General features: G+C 40.0%; 1 protein-coding gene across 12 annotated transcripts in view; it reads right to left on the minus strand.

Moving 5' to 3' along the window:
* kiaa1109 (KIAA1109 ortholog) overlaps window positions 1-23838 on the minus strand; it is a 62127-nt gene extending 38289 nt beyond the window's left edge. For all 12 annotated transcript variants that reach the window (XR_003294843.1, XM_026293419.1, XM_026293205.1 and 9 more), the window contains exons 1-36: window positions 23700-23838; window positions 20177-20306; window positions 19218-19334; window positions 17939-18017; window positions 17775-17839; window positions 17326-17500; window positions 16666-16747; window positions 16309-16502; window positions 15424-15503; window positions 15070-15220; window positions 14464-14620; window positions 13987-14065; window positions 13157-13248; window positions 12927-13044; window positions 12629-12784; window positions 11912-12009; window positions 11542-11726; window positions 10588-10694; window positions 10205-10437; window positions 9773-9991; window positions 9304-9441; window positions 8601-8777; window positions 8096-8224; window positions 7371-7490; window positions 6925-7259; window positions 6169-6419; window positions 5566-5806; window positions 4855-5346; window positions 3361-3634; window positions 3092-3229; window positions 2891-2961; window positions 2556-2729; window positions 1821-1941; window positions 1541-1690; window positions 818-945; window positions 276-478 (exon numbers count right to left, since the gene is read on the minus strand). Coding sequence is in view for 11 of the 12 variants with exons in the window: in XM_026293419.1 (XP_026149204.1) it covers window positions 276-478; window positions 818-945; window positions 1541-1690; window positions 1821-1941; window positions 2556-2729; window positions 2891-2961; window positions 3092-3229; window positions 3361-3634; window positions 4855-5346; window positions 5566-5806; window positions 6169-6419; window positions 6925-7259; window positions 7371-7490; window positions 8096-8224; window positions 8601-8777; window positions 9304-9441; window positions 9773-9991; window positions 10205-10437; window positions 10588-10694; window positions 11542-11726; window positions 11912-12009; window positions 12629-12784; window positions 12927-13044; window positions 13157-13248; window positions 13987-14065; window positions 14464-14620; window positions 15070-15220; window positions 15424-15503; window positions 16309-16502; window positions 16666-16747; window positions 17326-17500; window positions 17775-17839; window positions 17939-18017; window positions 19218-19334; window positions 20177-20282 (5635 nt within the window). In the remaining variant the exon portion in view is untranslated. The remainder of the gene's footprint in view (window positions 1-275; window positions 479-817; window positions 946-1540; window positions 1691-1820; window positions 1942-2555; window positions 2730-2890; window positions 2962-3091; window positions 3230-3360; window positions 3635-4854; window positions 5347-5565; window positions 5807-6168; window positions 6420-6924; window positions 7260-7370; window positions 7491-8095; window positions 8225-8600; window positions 8778-9303; window positions 9442-9772; window positions 9992-10204; window positions 10438-10587; window positions 10695-11541; window positions 11727-11911; window positions 12010-12628; window positions 12785-12926; window positions 13045-13156; window positions 13249-13986; window positions 14066-14463; window positions 14621-15069; window positions 15221-15423; window positions 15504-16308; window positions 16503-16665; window positions 16748-17325; window positions 17501-17774; window positions 17840-17938; window positions 18018-19217; window positions 19335-20176; window positions 20307-23699) is intronic.
* Between the last annotated feature and the right edge of the window lie 890 nt (window positions 23839-24728).

The raw sequence follows: 24728 nt of genomic DNA on the forward strand, positions 1-24728 counted from the left end.
GGAACAACAAAACTGTTAGAAAATGCCACATTATCATGTTCTTCCTTGCAATGTTTGAGAGAAGAAGAAAAAAAAAACCCCAAAATCTGCTTTTTAAAATAATAAATAACACAAAATATACAGGACAGCCTTAACATTATTGCTTAGTAGGTCAGGTAAAAGTTACTTTGCCACACTTCATGCGGCACAATAGTAAAAAAGGTAGTTCATATAAAGGCTCAGTCTCCAAAAGAAGTGCAATGAATCAAACAGGGCTACCATTTTACTGAACCAACCTGTGGAATCGAGGCCTCGGAGTTGGCTGTGGATACGGTGGACATTGAGCCTCGCAGCGATCTCTTTGCCTTTCTCGATGCCAGCGTTGGAGCGCAGAGAGCCAGACGACTGCGGCTGCATCTTAGTGGCTGATGCATACTTCTCCAACATGACAGAAGGCCGGCCATGTTCTGTGGTGTTGGGTGTCTCCTCTACAATACCCCTAAAAGGAACAAAGGCAAATGTGTGTTTGCATCTCACCTTGACTGCTGTTGGATACCAAAGTATGATAAAAAATATTGTCTTTTTTTTTGTACTTAGACAGAAAAATGAATTAGAAAGATTATGACCCCTACTGGTTTTAAGATGAAAAAATGACAAACAGCTACAACTGAATGAGCCAGCAGGCATTTTAAAGCATGTGAAGTTTAATTTATAGCAGTTCTATTAGCCCTGTGGACATGCTCCAAAAAGTTTTAGTCTCTCTCTCTCTCTCTCTCTCTCTCAACCACACATTCAGGCACACACACACGTACAACATGAGGAGTAGTCTACACATTACCTGTTCATCCTGAACTGGGTGGCAATCCTGTCAAAGCACAGCGCCACCAGAGACACATGGGTGACGCACTTACTGGAGCATGACGGCGAGCCCTCCTCTACTGAGGCCTGCAGGAGGCAAAGGTTTACCTGCATGGAGAAGAAAACAAAAAAAACAAGAGCACATAACTGAAGTAAACCCCACTGTGCAGTAAAATATTGAAATCAAAAGCTATGGACATAAATAATAACGATGCTCACAGGAATAGCTTTATAAAGTCACATTATTGTTCTACAGGGATGGACACAGTAATAGCCAGATTAGTCATACTGTTTGTGAGGTTACTTTTCCAAATTGTTTTGGATCTCACTATATGAAGATAAACAGAGTGCAAAGTCAAAATCATTATTGCAATTGCTGCAAATAAAAGTTATTTATTACATACCCAGTCAAAGATTTAGTAAAAACAGAATCTTCCATTCAGGGGAGCAGGAAGAGAAAAGCCTGGGAGTATTTTATTACTGAGATAACTGAGAAAATATTAAGAAAGGTGACTGGTATGTTTACAAATCTATGCCGCCAGATGAGCTATGGCTTTATGAGATTGCCCACTATAATTATTCTACACACTGTGTGCTGTATATTAACCAAAAATATGTGAATTACAGCAGTGTTCATGACTATGTGCTTCATCATGTTCAGGAACCCTGCTGGCCTCTCATTATTCAAGGTCATGGGTCTTACCTTGGGGATGGAGACGTTGGCTTGCAAGCCCTTGATTTTCACATTATCTGGTTTGACAGACAGGTCTGTCTGGCCATGGGAGATGTTGAGGGAGCCAGGGGTTGTGCCCTCTGTCTTAGACAGCTTGTGCTCCTGCTTGCCTGTTTGGCTCTGTGTGGATCCAGATCCAAAAGAGAGGGAGAGCAGTCAGTAGGCAACAGAGCCATTTTAAAGTGAGAAGCTGATTTTGTTAAATCACAAACTCAGAAATAATGTTAATCTGTGGGTGTGTTGTGCTTACAGATTCAGTGACTGTGGATTTGCTAATCTGATAGGCTTCATTGAGAACTTTCCCATGCAGGTCATCCAGAATGGCTGCAGGGTGACGGATACTGGCAAAGTGGACCATGGACTCAATGTACCTGAAACAGACAGGATATCCAGACAGGTGGAATACAATTTTAAAGAAATGCAGTATTGTAAATATTTAGTTTAATTCAGTTGTTTTACTTTTGTAACATAAAGACTTAAGAAACAAGGGTATTATCAAAACTGACTGAGATATAAAATTGACCTTTACTATGTCAGTACATGCTTGGCCACTCTTGAACATCCTAGCTAATTAATTCATTGCCAAACTGTTCGAGCTAAGAGCTGCTGTGGATGCTTGTAAGAGCATTGTTAACCCAGCAGGCCAAGTTAAGTGTCACACTTGTAGATTCTAAAAATCTGTGAGCAGAATTTTAAAGAATTTTAGTATGAACAGAGATTAAAGGGACTTAAGGTTAAATCTTAGCCTCTGGCTAAAAATAAACTTTAACATTAAATGTGCAGTGAGAGAAAGATTTTAAATCAGCCCACAAGTTGCCAAAGTTTTTTAACCAGGTTTTTCAAAGTGAGAGTAAAAATCTTTTTTTCCAGGAGGTGTGGTAAAGAAAAGCAGCATGACAAACATATCAAAACACTGTTTTAAATAAAGAGATATTGAGACCTTAAAAAACACACAGATTAAAAAAAACAAAACAAAAACAAACACCTGTCCAAGGACTCAGCCACAAGGGGTGTGAGTACAACATTGATGGCCCCCTTCACTTCCACAATGGCAGTGGTCCTGGTTTGAGCTAACGGCTGCTCCAGAGTCCAGTCATCTGTTGTCGTGTCCTCGTCTGTGTTCTCCATGGCTCTCTTATCCAGGGGGGTATATGGTGTACTATGGAGAACAGACAAGCTATTATTATGCTTTGCATATTAAATGAATCAAACACCAGAGGTTGCAACTTAAAAGATCAGTGTGATGCACTTCATCACTTGGGTGCTGCCATTCAAAATTCAGATTTAAAAGTTGAAATGGGGAAAATGTGTCTTAAATACCTGTTGTTCTCCCCCATCATCTGAAGTCCTCTGTCTAGTAGAGAGCTGGCTGAGAGGCCCTGCTTAATTACCTGAAGTGGGGGAAAAAAAAAGTTACAGCTTAAACTTTTAGGAATACACCACTTCACGTAAAGCATCTTACTGTAAAGATTATAAATATGTTAATACACACACACACTAAGACTAAACATCATAAGCCACCTTAAAGCTGGGTACAGAGAGTTGGTCAAAAGAGGCAGAGCTCTCTTCACTGGTGGGTGTGTCCAAATCTAGGGGGCGGTGCAGAGAAGACTTGGAAGTCCTCTTATTGGTGGGCTGCTTGACAGACCAATTTGAGACCTGGAAGAAGGGCAAAATAAAACAAATACATTTTAAACTAAAGCGAGAGAGTAGGACAATTAACTTATGACAATCCTATTAACTGTCACTTATTAATTAAACTAAAAACTGATAAATTTGAAATATTTTACTTGGTAGTGGGCCAGGTAGTTCTGGTAACACGCCATGACATGTGGCTGTCGGGTGACTGGTCCGGGTTCAGCTGTTTTCTCCACCTCCATTGAGCTCTCCTCCTCCATGGCCAGGGCTGAGACAAAGGAAGCCTGGGATGTGTGGCTGGGCAGGGGCTGGGGTGGTAGAGGGGGGAGTATTGGCGGCATGGGCAGTGGACGTGGCTCAGTGATCAGCTCTCCATTGAGAAGGTAGGTGAGGGGACCCTCGACACTGTGATAGATGGAGCTCCGGCTGAGGGAGGTGAAAATATTTAAACATGGATTTAAAATAAATATTATCAAGAGGGGTGCCTTAACGTTTGGCTATACAACCATTTATACTTTATGTTGCTGTTCTGACGGTTCTATTTCATAATTAAGCTGTACACTTCCATTTAGATGCAATATATCAACTGTGATTGAACAATATCACCCACCTTTTTAACAGCATTCCTGCAAGAATCTATGAAACCTCTGCTCTGTACACAGATTTATGCTCATGAATTCAGCCTAATTTTTACACAGGCGTATGCAAGGTGAAACCTTTCATAAGACTGAAAGGATTATTTTTGTTTCTGTGGAGGCTGTATCAGTCAAAAAGCGAGCTGAAATCAATGCGAGAACATTTTAGGTAATAGAAAAATGACAAGGCAATAGCACAACAAAACTGAAATCCAATTTGCAAAACACACCAGCAATAAGTGGCTGCCCATGGATCAAACATCTAATTTGCTACAACGCCTCTACATCACATCCATCCATACATGATCGGATCAAAGTAATAAGTGAAAGCAGCAACGTGTTTAGCTTCAGGGCAAGTTACTTTACATAATGACATTCAAAACTGTTGGTTATTAAAAATTAAAATGTCATGACACTGTTACCATCTATTCCTGCATGACGCCCCACCAAGGCATTTTATAATCATGGCAAAGTTGTCACTGCAAGTAATCAGAAGTTGTAATTCTTTAGGGTCGGTGTGAAGTATGTCGCTGTTACATTACCTTTCAGTACATTAGTTTGTGTTTTCAAGAAGGCACAATGTTTTCACATGATTTATACTCTATAAACTCTTATTATTATTCTTAACATTATAATCATTGACTATAATCACACCATCAAAAATTGTCATTTACTTTCATAGAGGGAAAAAGGTTTGAAAATGGCCTTTTAACATTAATAATAAGGACTGACACTTGAAGCAATCTGGGAAGTCAGAAGTTTCTGGATAGGTCATTCATTCATCTGCTCTGCACATGAGAAACAAGAGGCTCTTTGATGTTACTGTGAGCTGTCTTGAATCTATGGTCATCTTAATCCTACAATTAACTTTGGACTTGATTCCAACCAGTCTGATCTCAAATTTTCAAACTCTGTAACTTCAAAGGTTTTTGTCATCTGCACTGAAACTGTGCTCTGTTTGCATAATATTCCATTCACTATTTTATGAAATACATTATGGTCTAAGCTGACCTGTAGTTCTCCATGTGATATGGTGGCTGCTGTGGCTGCTGCATTTGCTGCTTTCTCTTCTTCTTGCGGCCCGGGTATGTCCCTGGACCCTCGTCTGCACTGCTGATTGGTTCAAAGTCCTCAGCAGCTGAAAAGTAGGCCTCACTGTCAGCCACTGACATGCTGGAGTCTGCAGAGCGGTACTGATGGAAGGTGCTGGAGTCTGCTGATGGGGTGAAGGGAAAGGAGCCGTAGCTCCTGCGCTGACGTGGTGAATCCAGGACGTTCTCATCGCTACGGGAAACCTCGCTGCTGAACTGGACGCCTCCAGACAGAACTGGTGGAGGTTTGTCTGTGAAGACCGCAGCTGACAGGCTCTTGGTGCTGCCCAGCCGACCTGAGTGTACAGATGACTGGCGCTTGAGAGGGGAACAGAGCGGTGAGCGCACTGCAGAGCGATCCTGGGAGCTGTTAGGTGAGACTGGTGAGACCTCTGGGACCTCCGTTAGAGTGCTGCACAGTAACAGGAGAAAAATTAAGAGAATTACTGGCTGTTTAAGGGCAATAAATCAATTTATTATTATTATAATTCAGGACTATCTACACAGACATGGGAAATCTTGCTTGTGCTGTCATATTATAGATTCCATATGCTTATACTTCTTAAAATAAAATCAAGAATTGATAAATAGACAACAACCCATGGAGCTTGTTATTTTGCATACTACTCACTCAGCAGTGCTTTTGCTGTTCGCAGGGAACACACGCTCCTCTGTACTTGGCGAGGGGGTGTCCCTCTCTCCAGCCAGCAATGGTAACGCAGCACTAGATGAACTATTTTCTTCAGAGGAAGAGGCAGAGCTGTGGGAGCGCTGGGGCACCTGTAGGCTCAGGTGTTGCTGACCGCGCCTCTCAGGCAGCTCAGGAGGCAGGCATGGTGAGTGGGCGTCTGTTTTCAATCCAACTACTCTCCCTGAGAAAACATGGACCAAACACCCTCTAAATATGGCTTATGGCATCAGCTTGGTATGTCTTTTCCATTATATCTCACATGAAGCACATGTAAGTTCACAGTTCCCATATCAGCATGGTACATTCAGCATTTTTAAACCACATGCATGTCTCATCAGATACATTTGGCAGACATAACAATGACAACAAGCTTAATATATTCTCATTTATGTTTCACAAATTCTCAAATAATAAACCTCAGATGGTTTGAATGAACTAAAACAAATATTTATATTCACAAGAAACCCAAAGCAACCTCTGGGGCAGAAACACTGTTTTGATGGATATCAGAACATTTGTAATAACACGTTAACAAATCCATACCATCCACTTTGGGTGTTTCCTTGGTAATGATCCACTCCCCAGGCTGTAGCAAGGACTGACCATAGCACATGTCAGACTCAGTGCTGGAGGAGGAGAATGCAGATGAGGAGGAGGGCGTCAGCTCTTCAAGCTTGAAGAAGTCTAAGCCCACGTTGGTGCCGCCAAAGAACCTGCAGCCTCCGAGGCAGCCACAGCGGTTCCTGCTGCGCTTGTTTCGAATGCTCGCCTCTTCTGGCCATAAGAACCAAAGTCTGAGTAGAAATGGGAGAAAGGTAGAGTTAATCACCGAAAATGATGAAGAAAGCAACAATTAAGAACAGAATGGACCTGTGGTAGTGGGAATCTGAAAAGAATTTTTAGACATGTCTTTAAATGGTGTTTTTAAAACAGAAACAATGTCAACAATAGTGGCCAATGATCTACAGCTACAGTGTCTGGTGAGGAACAAATGTGTAAAATCCTCACAACAACTATCTTTGTGCATTACGTCAACTATCATTGACATAATGCATTCCCTAGCCCATTACCCTAACCTTACCAACCACAATCCTCAACATACCTTTAGCCCTGAAACCAAGTCTAAACACTAAAGCAGCCCTCTGAAGTTAGAGCACCAGCCACAATGTTCTTACTGTCAAACACAACTCTGTCCACACAATGACAAAGATACACAAAAAGCATGCACACACACACACAAAGTGTCATCTGCTAACTGCTTAAAAAAGCAATTAACAGATGACAGTGGGTGGCTTCTACCTTTTGGTCTGAGCATCGTGTAGTTCCAGAAAATGCCTCTGGACTTCACATTTGGCCGGGTGGTCAGCGGCCAGGGCAATATCTGCCGTGATGAGGTTCAGGTTGACTGAACCCGCTTCCAGCCAGACGGAGCGTCGCAGCAAAGGGGGCTGACCGAGACCTAACGGCTGACCCGGACCTTGACCCTGTCCAGCCGGCTGCAGCCTGGTTGTCTCACTGTACTGCTGCTGCTGTTCAATGTACTGTCGGATGTTTATGTCCTGTACCACAGCACTGATGCCCTCTCCCACTGCCTGGCTGTGAAGGTTGCAGTTGGCCAAACGAATAATACCCGTCTGGAGGAAAAGACAGAAAGGAGAAATAAAAGATGTGTAAATAATCCAAAAACCTATCGTTTGTTTCTAAGCTGACAGGTGTTAAACAACTATGTAGCTGCTGCTAATTACCTTGATGCTGGCAGCACAACCGTGCTCCACGATGAAGAGGTCAACTCCATCCATGGCAAGTCGGGTCATGGTGTACTTCAGTTCCTCTGATGTGCGGCAGTGACCTGGCAGGCAGCTCATCTGAAAAACAATAATTTCAGCACCAGAAACTTTTCAATGATTGCAAGGAAGCCATTTCTGACTTGTCAGACAAGTGTTTAGTCTCTGCTTTGCATGCTGCTGCATAGCCTGTAGCCACAGCTGCTTAGCTGTCAGAAACTAATGAGGGCTCTCAGGCAAAGTTTTTAAAAATATCCTTGTTAGTATTCTCATACAAAAAAGATATTTTGTGAAACAACTTTATTTCATACGTGATATATATGCATGCTATGTATAGATTCCGAGATTAGATCAATAGTTTTTGTGTTAGAAATTGTTTCTTCAACAGTGTACTTTCTGAGTCACCCATTGTTACAGAAAGGTCCACTGTGGTCTCTGTTTATTATCCAATGTCATCTGCACATTGCCTTTCACACTAGACAGTTCTGGCCAAAGTTTCATCTCGTAAAAAAAAAAAAAAAAAAAGCATTCAGCTATAATGAGCTAATTTAAAAGCTTTCCAATGTGACATTCATACACACATGGCTGTTAACTAGTGCAAACCAAAGTTAGACAGCCACAGCAAAGGAAGTGAACATGAGGCTCGGCAATTGTTTGGCATTTCATGTTATACTGCCTAACTGTACCTTAGCATCGCAGATGCGGCGGTCAGCTCCGTGCTGACAGATGACAGAAGGCTTTGGTTGATCTAGCTGGAACTCTCGGGACACCACATGGAAAATGAAAGACTCACCCCACTCTATCATACTAGCCAACTAAGAATCACACACAGAAACACAACATTAGTATTTCAAAATTACGTTAATTATGCTCATTGCAAGGGCAAACACACAATAAAAAACAGGAGTTAAACTCATTTAAAAAAATAATACAATTAAATATAACACCACCACAAGGTATAACATAAAGATTATGAATCATTCTGACATTATTAAGTAGTATTTGTTCCATGGATATTTTATACAGTATTATATTCTATACATGGTTCATACAAGCAAGCTTTAGAAAACACAGTGTGAAAAGTGCTTGACCAGAGTTACACAAACACTCCTATCAGGCTGATGCTCTGTGATGTAATCCAAGGCTGCACACATTTATCTCTACTACATTCCACTCACACAGACATACTACCTGTGGAACTGTGATCCTGCCGGTGAGCCCACCAGCCTGCATGTCGATCAGCCAGGCATACTCCAGTGTGTCGCTGCCCAGGGGGAGGCCCTGAGCAGAGAACATGGCATGGGCTCTCATCTGTAGGCCAGAGAGACTCAGGTGGCCGTCCCTTAGCACCCCATCTGCTGTGGGACGCTGTGATTGTGATTTACACAAACAAATGTTTAGCTTACATCATAAAACTCAGCTAAAACAAAAGGAAATAACAGCTAAATAGCAACAGCTAAAACTGGAATAGAGAGATGAACACCACATTTTTAAGGGAATAACTTTCCCTAATCCCTTTTGACAGGTATTAGGGAAAGTTATTCACTTTGAGCAGCAAACAGGATCCAACTACAGCAAGAGCGTGGAAATTCAATAAGAATATACCATAAGCAAACGTGGCTGTGTTTGGCATGTTTCACATTATACAACACTGGCTGCAGGCTTTACTCAGGGTGTTTTCCAAGGAGTGAGTCACCCTTTGATTTACTATATTAAAGAAGTTTTTGTGTGATGTTTGCTCTATTAACATGACACATCGTTTGAATATGTATTACTGCAGTAAGTTAGTTTTACTTTATGCTTTTATACAAATGAAATTTAAATCTAAATAATGTATGCACCATATATAGCCAACATAAGCAGCATCAGAGGGGTATGTAGCTGTGCTTCATACCTGGTAGTTGTCACTGATAAAGATGTGAATGGGAGACAGGAGCAGCTGAAGCATCGTCTCCTTGTAACCCTTTTTCATCTCAAAACACAGGCGTTCCAGGAAGCCGGATGGACCTTCGGGACCCTCACTGCTGCAGTGCTGGAGGCACACGAGAAAGTACGCAGTCTTAAGAATCATGCTTTCATAAACATAAACACACCCTAACTTACAATAAAAAGCATGGATTACAGGTTTATAAAAATATTCCTTGCAAGCCAGGAGACAAAAGGCAGTTAAAGTATGCAACATACTTGTACACACTATTTTTATACTTCAAATGTAGTGCCCATGTCTGGCATACAGACCTCAGTGCATTTTTAAGTGGTATAGTTTCATTATCTTTGACTGCAGCTTATTTGCTGTATTTCTACACGGCTTTCTCTTTCTGAAACCAAACCACTGACCTACTACTGACAGTCATCAGTCTTACTATTGGCAGTCGGCCGTGGACTTTGTAGAGGTTGATGAGCACAGTGATATCCCAGGGGCGCAGGGCAAGGGGATGAATGTCTGGGGTTTCCTTGTGTTCTGTGTCCTCCACTCCCAGAGGAGACCAACCAAGGCCTGAGGAGGTTGAGGTGGACAACACAGGGCTGGACACTGCCTCCTCAAAGTCTGTGTACATGTCGTCCTCACCAAAATAGTTTTCCTGTGTAGACAGGGATGTCAGGAGGACTTCTAATAGAATGGGGACTTTTAATTTATTGTTATACCAATGGGTTCCTGGTGCTTATGTTATTCATTAAAATCTACACAACTTGTCTTTATTATTAAACTGGACTACTAACTACACTGAGTGCAAAAAACATTAACGAGATAGTTAAAAAAAATAAAACAAGATTTTTATTAAAGAATTTTGTACCTTGATAGAAATCAGTGCTCGTAGCAAAGGCCCATACAAAATTATTTGGGAATCTGGCGACATTTCCATCTCCACATGAAGTCTGTCAGGGGGCAGCTCTGAGGGGTCAGTGTGCACCCGGTTGTGGGCAGCTGTGGCAGATGTAGAGGAGTAGCGGGGTGGCGCACTGTGGGGTACAGAGGTGTGTTCTGGGGGCCGCAAAGCTGACAGCATGGATTCCTCCATCTCAGATACTGGGTGACAATTCATTAGCAGGTTAGACAAGATTATGGAAAACAGCCATGAAAGGCAAAGAAAACGCAAACTAAGATTATAACACAGTTCCCATGCTTATGTGTGGCTTTACAAAAAACAACAAAGAAACGATAATAAAGTGAGCTTACACGACTGTTTGAGTTGCTCATCAGCCTTCTGGGGATAAATGGGGTGCCAGGTGTAGTCAATGATGAGCAAGAAGTTGGGAACACTCCAGCAATCCACCCAGCCAGCACTGATGTAAGGAGGAAGAAACATGTACAGTCAGAAGAGTCATAATGCTGAGTTTATCACCATTTCAAGTGGATTTTCCAGTTCATCGTTTGCTTTATGAACCGTTCATCTCGAGGACACACAGCAGAGGCAAGAGACAGCAAATGGGTCACACCAGATTTCTCTGCAGCACAGATACAGTTCAATCGTTACCTCCCAGGGGGGAAAGTGGGCCTCTTACAGTGCTCCATCAGTACAGTCTGGCTTTGGGTTATACATAATAAATTATCTTGCTTTGAGTTATTATGTACAGAGCGCACAATGCATGTGCTACCAAGCTAAGCAAAGCTTCTTCAGCATCTCTTCAGCAACTCTTCAAACTTTCATAGCCCTTTATGTTGGTCTGGAAACAGACCCTGCATTCCAAAAAACTCATGGAGACTAAAATGGATGAAGACCAGTATTCTACATAATAATGGGTCCAAATGGAAAAGGACAGACATCACACATAGTGCAGCAGTTTATAAATCTCATCGTTATGTCAAAAGATGAATACCTAAACCTAAAGGTGGTAAAAGAATATATAATTGTTTTTCCCCACAGCTGAGGGGAACACAATCCAAAATGTTTCATAGTCCTATTAGACAGGCAATTACATGCTACTTCAAACCAACAGTCAGCAGCTACTGAGCCAACCAAAGCATGAAAAGTGAAGGTTGGTTGTACATTTACTTGAAGTTACCACCTACTACCTTCTACCTCAGCACTGATGGTGAGTCAGTGTTATGGTGATGAATCACTCTGCTCTTTGCTAACACGCTCACTTTCTGCCCAGAACTAGAGGGAAATAATTCCCAGGTTTCACTCACTCTGCGCTAGTGATTTTCCTCCACCGGGGTTTTGTGGGTTTGGGAGGGGGAGCTCCTTGATTCTCGCCTGGCATGAACATGTCAGGGGGCAGCTTGATGTTCTGGTAGTCTTTGGCCAAGGTGAGGAGGGGATAGCGGCTCGGGTGGCACTCTGGCAGGGACAGTCGCATGTCTGTATGCTCTGCCTGAGGAGGACAAAGCATGTACCCACACACGTTCAGAGTTTGTGTCACAGTACTCCCATTTATGGTGCATAACAGAAGCATATGAATCTCAAAATGAGCCTTTAACCAATAGGAAAATCCACAGTGTGTTCACTGTAGTTCCAGTATTTTAGGAACAAATCATATTCACTTAAGGAACAACTTACCTTTAAACTGAAGCGGGTATGGCAGGTGGTTGGAACAAACTCATTGAATGGCAAAGTGAAGTCTATATTGAGCGTCTCGCCGCACGCTGCCAGGTACACTACGGAAGATCAATAAGGCGATTGATTAGTTTGGCCTGCTCTGGGATTAAGTAGAATATGTACTGTATAATATGTCATGTCATGGGCAGCAGTTTCCAGGGCTATAAGAGGTATAAGAGGCATTAAAGTATCGATTGCCTTCATGGCTAGGTCTGAATTGTGCAGACATACATAATGGCAGGTCTATTTGTTACACTACAAAGACTTTAAACTACTGCATCACTCACTCACTATTTTTTTTCCCCAATGGGACAAAATCGTGTGCTTCATTTCAGGAGAAGTATTTAAATCATTAATGTCTAGCTGTATGGCTCCTTACATAAATCTGCAGTGTAATTTCCTTATTGTCGCACTTAAATGTCTGCATATATTTAAAATAGACCAGTGGTTTGAAGTCTGACTCAAAGGTTAAAAAGGTTTGTTGTAGAAATTTAGGCAATGTGCATAAAATAAAGTCTGACTTAACACCTGTCTTTTTTAACCTGTTAACTAAAGTCCAAAATATCAATTACTTTCATCAAATTTGGCAAAAGTATCTAGTCTGGTTCTTGCATAAAACATATCACTCTGTGATGTACAGTAGAAAGAATATGTATCTAAAAAGAGCATCTTTGATACCATTCTCCTGCTGTTTGGTCGAACAGTCAATCCAGTTGTGCTGGTTCGCTGCCCAGATCATCTCAAACTGGTGGAAAAGAATCTTGAACTTCCAAGAATAGGGGACAAAGGAGTAGATGTCTGGGGCACTGTCACTTGCCCAGTCCTGGATTAAATCTAAAAAGAAGGTCAGAGTGATTTCTTTACTTGTATGGATATCACTGTTAAAAGTGCCAAAAGCTAATTATCTAAGCTTACTAAAACTCAAGTGTATGTTGATTGTCTGTTGTTTGTCCTATGTGTTTGCTGTGGTACTCACCAGTGAAGAAGTTTTTCTGAGCATAGATGAAATGGTAGGTGGCTTTGTACACTTCAATCTCACACTGCCATGACTGAGGCATGTTCCACACCCGAGGGTAACTTGCTATTACATGGAACTGAAATAAAAGATAGAGGCAAAATGGGTTTGCAGTTTCAAAATGAGAATTTTTACAAACTTTTCTCAAAAAGTCAACTAAAAAGTTTCGTATGCAATAACCTGCCACTTACGGCTAACATCTCAGCCTCTAGCAGAGTCCTGTACAGCATGCTGCTGGTAGTGTCCACATGAAGCAGCTGACCTTTGATGGTGGGAGAGTAGCCTGAGAGCAGGAGACAGAAGCAGAAAATCAAGGCCATCAATTCCCAAAGCTGCAACTAAGTTCTTGCAATGAGTATTACACAGAAAGACACTCAACTGAGCCCATGTAGTAAAGCGTAGTCATAGTTCCTACCGACTGACAAGTATGTGCTTAGTTTTACAGCAAAGAACAGCAGAGAACTGCAATAAGTCAATATGGTCTCCTCCACTTTTGTCTTGAACTTGTTTGACACCACTTTTGTTTTGGGATTTCTTGTCTTTGTCAATAATCAATGATTTCAATGCTATTTACATAACACACAGCTTCATAGGATCCTACATATGAATAGCATGCATAGTAAATGTAAAGTCTCAGTACAATAGTTACTGAAGTAAGACAGATACAGTGCAAAGCTCCTGTATTGTAAGTATTGGTTTGTTTGTACAAAGACACTACTGAGCCATTATTTTGGCTTCAGTCATGAGCATGACTATTTATTTGGTAAAAAAAAAACCCTGACTATAGCCATGCTGGGATTCTGACCTACTTAATAGGTGCAAATAAAGCCCTCTAGGCAACATAATTACCAAGGGTTTAGTAATCATTTTTGATATATTGACTACACACTCCTTAGTCCTGCTAATTCACTGTGAAAAATATTTAGTACAAAAATAGTTTTTTTTTTTTTTTTCAATGGTTGAAATGATTACAAAATGCATTTTAAGATTTTGGTCTACTGCACTTGGAATACATGCTTACCATTCTCTCCTACAGTCATGGGGATGTTGACTTCCAGGTAAGAGCCTGCACCTACATTCACATGGATGGCATTGGTTTCCTAGTAACAGAAAGATGGGGGAGAGAGAGAAAGCAAACAGAAAAAACACAGATGTTGTCACAACTTATTAGAAAGGGCAACTCGGCTGCCTTAAAAAGCCTAGGAAAGCCACCATTTCAGAACAAAAATATGTTCAAAAGACATAATAAAATGTCAGTTTCCCCTGACACAAGCCTTTTTATGTTTTTATTCATTATGCATTTAAGTTGTTATTTAGCATACACTTCACATACTTAGATTTGTAAAAACCTCTGCAGTGCTGCAGGATGGAAATTTGAGAAAGCATAAAACATAAAGCACCATCAGTAGCTAAAACATGGTGAGGAATAAAGACAAAGAAAGGAAAGCAGCGAGGAGAGGAAGGAAGATCAAATGGGGTGGGAAAAAAGAAGAGTCACCCTGTTTTTTGTGAAAAGCAGATCAATGGTAGCGTCAGCAATAATGTTCATGCGGAGTTCAAAGGCCTGGATCTGCCTGGGTTTTCCTGGCTGAGCAACTTCGCTCACTTTCATGGCCTGGTAATCAGCTGGAAGGAAAAACTTCCACAGACAGTCCCTGAGAAAGATACACACTCAGGTAAATGCAAGGCTGTGTTTGCTCATACCAAATCAAAAGCATTGAAAATCTCAGCTGTTTTCTTTCTGAGGATTCAATAAGTCCAAAATTAAAAAGCACTAATCATACATTTTTTACATTTGTATCTGTAGCTCTTAAAACACACACACAAGATGGTGCTATGTTTTCAGAAGTTTGTCATTTACTATTCCAGTATCATAAACTGGCTCGTATTGAACTGCTCTCAGTGAAATAGCTCTGACTAATCAAATCATCACATTAAAGATGCAGTTTTGAAGACGTGGAGGACATGCAGGACTTGGCATCATTTGTGTTTATTATTTGCTAAGAATTTAGCAGGGTTTCTGGCCAAATTTTAATGCTAATGATTGCTGTTTACAATGCTGAAATTGACCGATCATATTTGAATTTATGTGTGTGTCACGTACCTCTGGCGATCTGCCCATGGCCCATAGTTGAAGTCAGTTCCTTTGCCACAGACAATGTCCAAACCCCAACATGGAGGTAAGTCCTGTAGTTTATCATCTTCACTGCATGTTTCTGCCTCTTCCCCATTCTCCTGCTCCACAGGGACCAGACCTGCACATACACACAAACGCCAAACCAAAGAGCGCCTTTACTACCCACGGCTTGCTGATTGACATATTGTTCACTGCGCTAATTTCATCATCAGCCAAGCAATGCTAATATATCAGTCAGATTCCTCTGCTAGTAATGAAATGAAGTACAGTATTCAAAGCCTATATTTTAAATGGTCTCTGGGTGCATGTGTGTGTGCATACCAGGTTCATCCTGGTAATAGTAGATGTCAACATCATTGGACTGCATAACCACAAAGCCTTCACCCATCAGTCTGGGAGGTCTAGACAAGAAATTTAGTCACAGCTAAAAGTACGGTTACAGCAGGATGAGCAAACATGAATGAAGTGTTCAGTCCACATGTAAGCGCAATTTGGGCATGAAGACACTCTTTCAATTTCATAAATGCAGTGGCCTTCACCTTACACATTTTTACTTTATGTCACTGGTCACTGCAGTAAAGCTTAAAGATATCCGATAGCTTTAACCTTTCAAATGCTGCAGCTTCTAGTTTCAGCAGACTAGAAGTTATAGTTATGCATTAGTAAAACACTTGTGCATTAAGTAAAAACCCATAAAGTCAAATATGACTATTTATTTTGAATTAACTCCTTATAAATGTGGCCCAAAAAGCCAATTTTTTGGTTTTCTTTTATGCAAACAAGCTGAGAAATATAGTGTGTCCTCTGCCCGACTGTGCTTATGATTCACATTATACATTACATACAGAAGAATAAATAGGACGAAACAGAGAGAAGGGTGCCCAGAATCATCCATTTTAAACTGTATAATGAGCTCATTTTCTAGTAGCAAAGGATATTTTGATGTTAAGAGCGAGCGTTTTATCTTTGTTGTGTTCTGGAGAAAGTAGTTTTAGCACTGAAAAATGATGTTTAGACATTGTAAAAACTGCTCTGAATGAATAAAAACTAAAATTACTCTGTTTACTCTGTTATATGAGCTTCACCCTTACTTTAAATAGAAAAGCTTTTTGAACTACCAGCCTTTGAGAAAAGAAGGATTCTCCAGCAGCGTGCTTTAACTAACTATTAATTATTGAGTAAAACGTTTCAGCTACTAGGACTTACTCATCGTTCTGCATGCCCAGATACCGTGGACTGGGAACCAGCATGACACGCACGTTCTCCAGAGAGCCTTTAACAATGTGCATATACTGGTCGAGGTGACTGGATGGAGGCTTTGTGGCGTACGTCAGGAAGGCATCCTCAAAGTTCACACACAAAGTCTGGGGCAGGTGGTGGTTCCCAAAAGCCAAACGACCCTACAGGAGAGCAAACACGTGAGGTCCCTTAAAGAAGTTTTTGGCATTCATAAAGACTTGTTTTTCTAAACAACAGCCTCAAGACTTGTTTAAAAGGTGAACTGTTCTTCCTCACTTAGACCCCCTGGCCAACTTTCATACACTGAATTACTGAGGTACTCACAGTGCTGATGTTAACTTTGATGACAGGAATGAGGGAGCGCCAAGACGATGTGGGGTCAGGACTTTCTGCTTTGATGTTCACACTGTACAATGACCAGAAGACATTCAGCCTTACAGCAGCTTAGTAGTGCCATATTCCCAGTCAACACAATAAATGTGGATGTCAGTGGGAAATGACAGTAGCTCTCTCCTGTACCTATACTCCTAACACTTTTTGTGATGAGACAGAGTAAAGGAAGTGTGAAGCGCAGCTTATTCATCAAATCTCCCTTCATCAATCCTCTCCGTTGGAAAATTACTAATTCCTGTTTTTGCGCTTACATCCACATCTCTGAAGCTGCTCTTTGGTAGTAATTTAAACAATGGTGAACTGCAGTGTAAGAAAACTGCACTCCTTGATTGCAAAAAATAAAAAAATATCTACTCAGTAATTAGTAATTTTTCAGACATACTTGAGAAGCACAAACATTAAAATAAAAACTATGGCATTTAAACATTTTGTTTACTACTCCATTTCTTTATTATTTAGCAAAACTAGACAATTTATCCAGAGATATTCTTATAACTTCTTAAGGTAAATATTACTCCTAATATTTAGTTACATCTAGTTAACCATCTTAAAGTAAAAAAAACAGCTTTAAAATGAGGCCTTTGGTCACACCTTTCCAGAGTCTTGTTTCTGTCCTCTCGTCCCCTCTCTTCATCTTTTCTTGGTGTTAGGAGTGTGGGTTCCAGTCCAAATGTTTCCTGCAGTCGAGCGTAGACATCAGTGCGATTGTAGACGTGAAACTCAAAGCCGTTAACTGTCACGTAAAGCCTGGTCTCTGCCTTTGGGTCTGGTGACATGAAAGGAGACAATAAAGCAATTAGGTATCAACTGTGGCAGATTAATTCCCTGTAATTTACTATGAACTAACTGTGTCAGCTCTAATTTGTACTATTAATAAAATAATTTGCTGATTGATCCAAATAAACCTATTTTCAAGCCAAGCAAAAATCAAATGCATTTGTCATAAAATGCTAATTACAAACTCCTTAGTTCTTCATATATAGAAAAAAAAAAAAAGTTATTTACAGAGCGTATCCAAAGAACAGTCACAGTCAACTCACCATGCTGTTTTTGTTTTGGGTTATACATTTTCCACCAACGAAATATGAGGAAGCCATCCTGTACTCTGCCACATTTAAAAAAAAAAAAAAAACAATCAGTGAGCAAACTATAAGATCACAGAGGAACAGAAGAGAAGCAGTGTAGTGTGTAGTGCTGGTCATACCTGATAGACATGTCTTGGTTGATGTAATAGACATCTCTGAACATGACTTTCCCTGACAGCACGGAGAAGGAGAAGGAGCCTGTGGAGCAGTGTTCAAATACAATGTTAGGTTCAGATTTTTCCTTAGAAACACTGCTATTATCATATCATCATAAATGACCACCATAAAAATGCAATAAGAGGGTTGCATAAGCAATATTTTTTTTAAAAAAAAGCTCATCCATGTGCTGCTGGGATCATTAAGCCTCTTAGTACTGATAAAAAAATAATTAGGCTCTAATTGCACTACAAGTGGGTCAGTGAGCAAGAAAAACAACCAACTGACCATGATTTTCTTTTATTGTTTGCTTGGCTCTAGTCTTCCCTTTGTTTTCAATAATTCATGACACACGGGTGACCACATCCAACTATCATCATTGCAGCTGACACTTCCTGTTTCTGGTAGTCTCCACATGACTGACTGAAGACAGGATGTGTAACTCGGTCAAAGGTCCTCTCACTAGAAAGCCTGTTTTGATCTGTAGTTCCCTGTAAAAAAAACTTAGCCCTGCCAGTGATGCAGCTTCAAGCATGTCCCAACCTGCTAAGCAAGACACTGTGCTGGTTACTAGGAACTAAGAAGCTTTCTGCTTCTCTTTATTTCCAAGTGTCTGTGGTCTTGAAAGGCTTTTGATATATGATATCACCTTAGCAGTGGATCAACCCCTTTTGGAGCTTCCAAATCAATTAAAATGACTACTCTCTTTGTAATTACACATTAGAAAAGAGACACTAAAAATGTAATGCTGTCTTGGTAATTACTCTTGCATTTGCTATTTACTCACAGCCAGTTTGCTGCAGGTTTCTGTCACCTTAAAGTTAAGCTAAATAAATGTATGATTTTGACAATTTGCTGATAAAATGTTCAACACACACATATCACACTACAAAGGAGCATCTACATGATGTGTTCTGCTTCTTCGTGGTGTATTTAGTGTGATATTATAGAGCAGATGCACCTGACAATGCACCTTATCACTTGCTAAAAAACAATGATAAACTTCCGTTTGGATTAAAACCTCCAGATATTTTCTAAATGAATTCTTATGTCATTTATATGAAGAAATTCAATTTGGTGTTGTTTGCAGTTGGCTGTTCCGGCTCTGTGGAGATAATCACTGAGAGAACCTGGCTCATCATGAAATATTCAGCAGACGGAGTTAACGCCTCGAAGTGAACGCTTTGGCAGCATTCTGCCTCCCTATTCATCACTGCGTGGCAAAGCTCCCTATGAACACACCAATGTGAATGTAGCCATCTTTGTAGAGTCTGTTGATGATGAGGGTGAGGATGAGGCCAATGTTGCGGGAGTTGTAATAAGTTAAATAGATGATCCATCCACAGGACAGAATGGTGGCTGAGAGAGAAAAACACAACATGGTACTCAGTCAGTAAAAGACATATCAAGGTAACTGAAGCTCAGTTTTAATTAAAATTCTTGCTTTAAGTATGATCACTAATGCCCCCTCTGTACAGTCAAACTCTGTTTTTACACGTGAATGGCTTTATTTATAAGATCAACAAAGATTAATCCTTTGAACACAATGAGCTTGACACAAAGAATGTGCCAGCTTCATTTTGTGAGCCATGCAATCTTTTTACCCTGCTGACATACAACTAGAGTGAGCAATAACCAGAAACCATTTGTCACACTTTAATACAATTTAATCACAATGAAGTGAAGCTACAGCCAGGATGACTAAGTGATTAAAAGCAAATAAGGTAAAAATCTTTCATTAACTGAGCTCTTAAACACACTGGGAACAATATGTTTATATTTATACTGTGTACCTCAATGCAACAAACTTTAATTGATTTAACATTATTGCATATTTGTCAAAAGAACTTAACATAAATGGACATTAATTATTGAATTTGTCCTTATCATTTGCCAAATGAGCTACAGCTATGCCTCTGATACTGTGCTATCCTTGTGTGAACATCAACACAGTCAATATTTGAACCCCACTGGATTACATGAACAAAACTCTGTGTAATAGAGTACTTAATAATAACTTTAAGAGGTACTTTAACAATAATTTTATTTTGGTTTAAAATAGGAGTTTGCATATCTTCAATAAAACAGGCAGGCCATTAAACAGCAACATAAATCAGCGCTGACAGTTCTGTCAGTAAAGCCTCAAGAAAATATCTGTTTTTCTAGATATTCATCCCACTGTGCAAATGCAGAGCTCTTACCCACGAGGAGCCAGATGAAATTTGAGTTGTGCTTGGTTAGAAAGTCATCAAGATCCACGTAGCTAGGGAAGGTGCTTTCATTGTTTTTGGGAACATGCCCATCCATGGCTACAGGCTTTCAGTCTGATGTCTAAAACCAAAACGTCAAACGTCAAATGTCAACTTATTGCTATGGCATAGGAACAAAAATACATGGGAGGAAAAACACAGTAAAGAAGGACAAAGTGTACCAATGGGCAATGCAAATGATTTTCAGGGCGGTAGAACCATCTAAACCTAAATAAAATAGTTCCTAAATAAAAAAATGTTGAAGACATTGTAAATCATACAAACACAGAGTTACTGCAGGGTTCATTAAGCATAAAAGAAGACTTAGTAAGTACAATAAGCTGTTTAACCTGAAATATAGCATTGTAACCACTGTTGTAAGAACAGTAAGGTGAATTAATTTATATCAGACTAGCTGCATGTAATATTAATTCCTAATAAGATCATCAATTAATTATTACGCAGGAGTTGGAAAAGAAGCAACTGAAACCAATGCGTTTTATGACATTTCAAGACCTGCAGATACCCCAGAACAACATGCGAAAAACTAATATAAATTGAGACATACATTCTAATTATGCCAACCTATTTCTAACAGCAACAGGAAAAAAAAATAATGCAAAGGGCAATATTAGCTATATAAAATAAAAGGAAGCAATTGTTCTAAGTGAATATGCACATGTTCAAAACATTTCCTTACAAAGTAATGGTTGAATGGTTGGATGAAAATTTCAGTATATCTAATGACAAGCTATATCTTCCGCAAAATGTGCAAAAGTAAAAGAGGCGTAAATAGTTGACACAAAAATAAAATTAAACAACACAGCATACTTGCCTTCTCACAGCGCTTGCTATACTCTATTATGCTATAATATAATAATATGCTATTAATTAATTTAAGTATAAAATGAACTAGACTGGTCCAATTTGTGGACAAGAGACTTAAGTCTTATGCACAAAACACAATATATATATATATATATATATATGTTATACAATATGTGCAAGTCATGAGGCCAGTTTGCTCCTACAGGAAAGATTATTTTGTTTGTGTGTGGCAGGGGGCTGCTGCACATGTTTGTGTCTGTCTGTGAGTGATCGTGTGAGCGTGCATACTATGATCCTAGTCAGCCATGCTTGAGAGTCAAAATGCTTGAATACTGTTACACACACAAACACAAATCCTCATCTAATACATCTTAAATAAAGCTGGCTGGAAAACCAGCGTAGCTGAATGCAGCACCCTCACTCATACAGTAACGCAATTTCTAAATTTCTCTAATACAAATTTCTCAAATACTCTGTAATTTAATGGATCTCATAGGACACTTAACACCAGCCACTTGCCAGGTGCTAGTCCTACTCTCTCTGAGGCACTTTGGGTTTGTTGTTTAGTCACCACTTAGTAAGTGGTGACTAAACATGCTAAGAAGAAGAAGAAGGTTTGTCCCACTGGTTTTGCCATACAGGTTACATCGAGATCAGATAAGGCAATTGGTGCTGTACATGGCAGTAATGGCTTAGTCCTGGTTTAGACCTGATTTTGCCCTGGTGTCATTTCAGTTTAATGTTTAGATATGTTGCTAGTTTTTCTAATGTGAACTTTAAATCCTAGTGACTTCTGCTGAAAAGTTATGTAAAATAACAGTGGTGCTTTTGTCTATTCACCATATTAAATTTTGTATAGCAGCACATCCTGGTGGTACTTTGATATTTAATCATTTATTAATTTTCATTGCTACTTTTAGACTTGCTGGAGGAAGTGACCAGGCAGAAGGAAGTCTGGGTATCCCTGCTTAGGCTACTGCCCTGACCTGTGGCCCCGAAAAAGTGGAAGAAAATGGATGGATGGATTAGACCTAGTTCAGAACTGGTTTACTATGGCTACCTTCAGTCTTTGTTTGGATAGTCCTGATTTTAACATGGATTCATCTCAGTTTAGAATTGGGTTAGGCCTGGTTTAGTCCTAGGTTACACCTATTTTAGACATTTAGTCCCCGTTTGGTCCATTAATGAATTTACACTAAAGAAAGTTTCCTCTGTTTCCCATTTAGTGATTCTGTATGAACACTTCTCTAGTTATGCTGTTCCAGTAAACAGTTGTGACCTAATGGCTAGGGAGTTGGACTTGTAACCTGAAAATTGCAGGTTCGAGTCTCAGGTCTAACAGGAATTGTTGGTGGCACAAAGCGAATAGCTGTCCACCTTCAATACCATGACTGAGGTGAGACCCTTGAGCAAGGCACTGCTAATATTTGACCAGGAGGATCTATACTTTCACTCAAGTAATGAAGTTGAGTACTTTGAACACCACTGGTAAATGCTAATTTGTGTGGTCAACTTTAGTTTAAATAACTAATATAGTACCTGAGTTTTTGAAAGCATAAACACAATTACCTCACCACGATTTTTATATAACCTGACTGACTGGGACTCAGTAAACCTGTAAGGATCAGTACCTTCCTGTAAGGACAGTTCATCTCATGAGTTTCGATATTAATATAACGGACATTGCCATCCCAGAAAATGACTCATCACAGTTCCCTGTAACTTGAGTGTTTTTAGTTTTGGTTTAGAAGTGGTTCCTTAGATTAAACAGAGTGGGGAAATTAAGCATTTCCAGCATAGTCAGCTACTAGTGATGCTCCCAGAATACCACAACTTTCTTAACAGTGGATAATATTTTCTGTCTGGCAACCACCACACAAGCATGCCTGGGCACTAAGCCTCTCAGCACAGGTACACAAACTGCCAAGATATTTAGTGATGTCGCTGTAACAACATCCATACTGAAAACACACAGCGGAACTAACGCAGTCTAACAAATATGTCTGGGACATTAGCCCTGCTCATTGCGCCAAACCTCTGGCCATTATCTTAAATCTGACCTTGCCTATCATATACAAGAACACCTAGTTAATTCTGGCCGGGGTTGCTGCAAACGCTTATTGGGCACACAGGTAATTGACAAAGGAGCACTTTCGGTATTGTGTTGACTTGTGTGTTGCTTAATATGAGACATAATGAAGCGTTGTGTACATTTTAAGTGATAAAGCTATCACCGACATCATTTCTCTGTCTACATATAAGGTAGATAAAGTGTATAAGGGGATAAATTACCTATAGACTTTAGTTAATATGCGACCAGACACGCAGAGCCATAACTACCTTAAACCAACCACACACCCAGCTAATCCCATGTCTTGACTCGTTTCCTGAGCATTAGTTATGTTCCAGTGACGAGCTGCAGCCTAAGGTGTTTCGTTGTTTGGTGTTGGAAATGTTATTAGAAGAAGCTGCTGAGCCGGTCAGTGAAGCCAGCAGCCTCTTGGACAAGGACGTTTTAGCTTGGGAATAATGCAGCTAAATATCACAACGTTAGCAGTGAGCTAGCAAGCTAACGACAACAGGCCGCACCCTATTACTTTCCGTTTTACAAACAGTGAAAACAAGTCTCTTAATGATCGCAGAATACCTTATTGTCCTCGATAAAGCAAGTGGTTTCATCTTTGCTCCAGTTATGCAGGAGTTGCTGTGATTCTATCGTTTCCGACACGGGCTCAGCTAGCATCCTCTGGTGAATATTTACTTGGCAAAGAGCCATTTAACATCACTTCCTGATCTGTCGCCAGCGGTGACAAAATCAACCAATAAGAAAAAAGGCAAGTCAGAAACTGACCAATTAAATGAAAGCGTGAGCGACGCCACGTACAGAGTTGACAGACAGAATTTTCTACCTATCAACACGAACGTTTTTGCAGTTTTTCTAGTATTTTGTAGCATTTGTAGCAGTGCTGTTTTGTTTTGGTGGTTCACACCATGATAACATTCATATGTTTCTTTCATGTTTATTTTTAATTGTCTTTGCATTAACTTTATCACAGTACCACCACCCCCCCAAAAAACATATAATTTTTGAAAAATAATTAAACTAATTCATAGACAAATCCAGTCAAAAAGTAAAAGATAAGTCAGAAGACAATAAAAGCATTTTATAATTTTTATTTTAATACAATTTGATACAATAAAAGAAGAAAAAATCATTTTTGCTTTAATTTGCACATATACATAAGCTACTTGAAAAAATAGGCATTTTCAGAATCAGAATGCTGGAGAATCAAAGTTGCTGAAGTTTGTGATTAATGTTGACATTTTCACTTTTGCTTTTTGTGTCATCAAATGAAAGTCATCAAAACGGATGTGGCCTAGGATTGTAAATCAGTTTCTTTTCTGCACAAACCCAGAATGGATTCACTATTTATTGTAGGAAATTTCACATGATGCAACATGGCTGCAGATTTCCATCCAAATCTCTTTCAGTAAAACAAGGCCTTGGGGCAGTAGGGAATTGAAGGTTCAGTGCTGAAGCAGTGAAATGTAGTGCTAGAGGCACCACATACTGTAGGACTAAGAGTCATTAGCATGGTACTTGTTTGGGCTACATTATAAAAACTGACTGCTGTGTCCCTGAAAACAGCCAGCAAAAAAAAACACCACTTTATAT

Source organism: Mastacembelus armatus, chromosome 22 (genome assembly GCF_900324485.2).
Source record: "Mastacembelus armatus chromosome 22, fMasArm1.2, whole genome shotgun sequence".
Classification (NCBI taxonomy): Eukaryota; Metazoa; Chordata; class Actinopteri; order Synbranchiformes; family Mastacembelidae; genus Mastacembelus; species Mastacembelus armatus.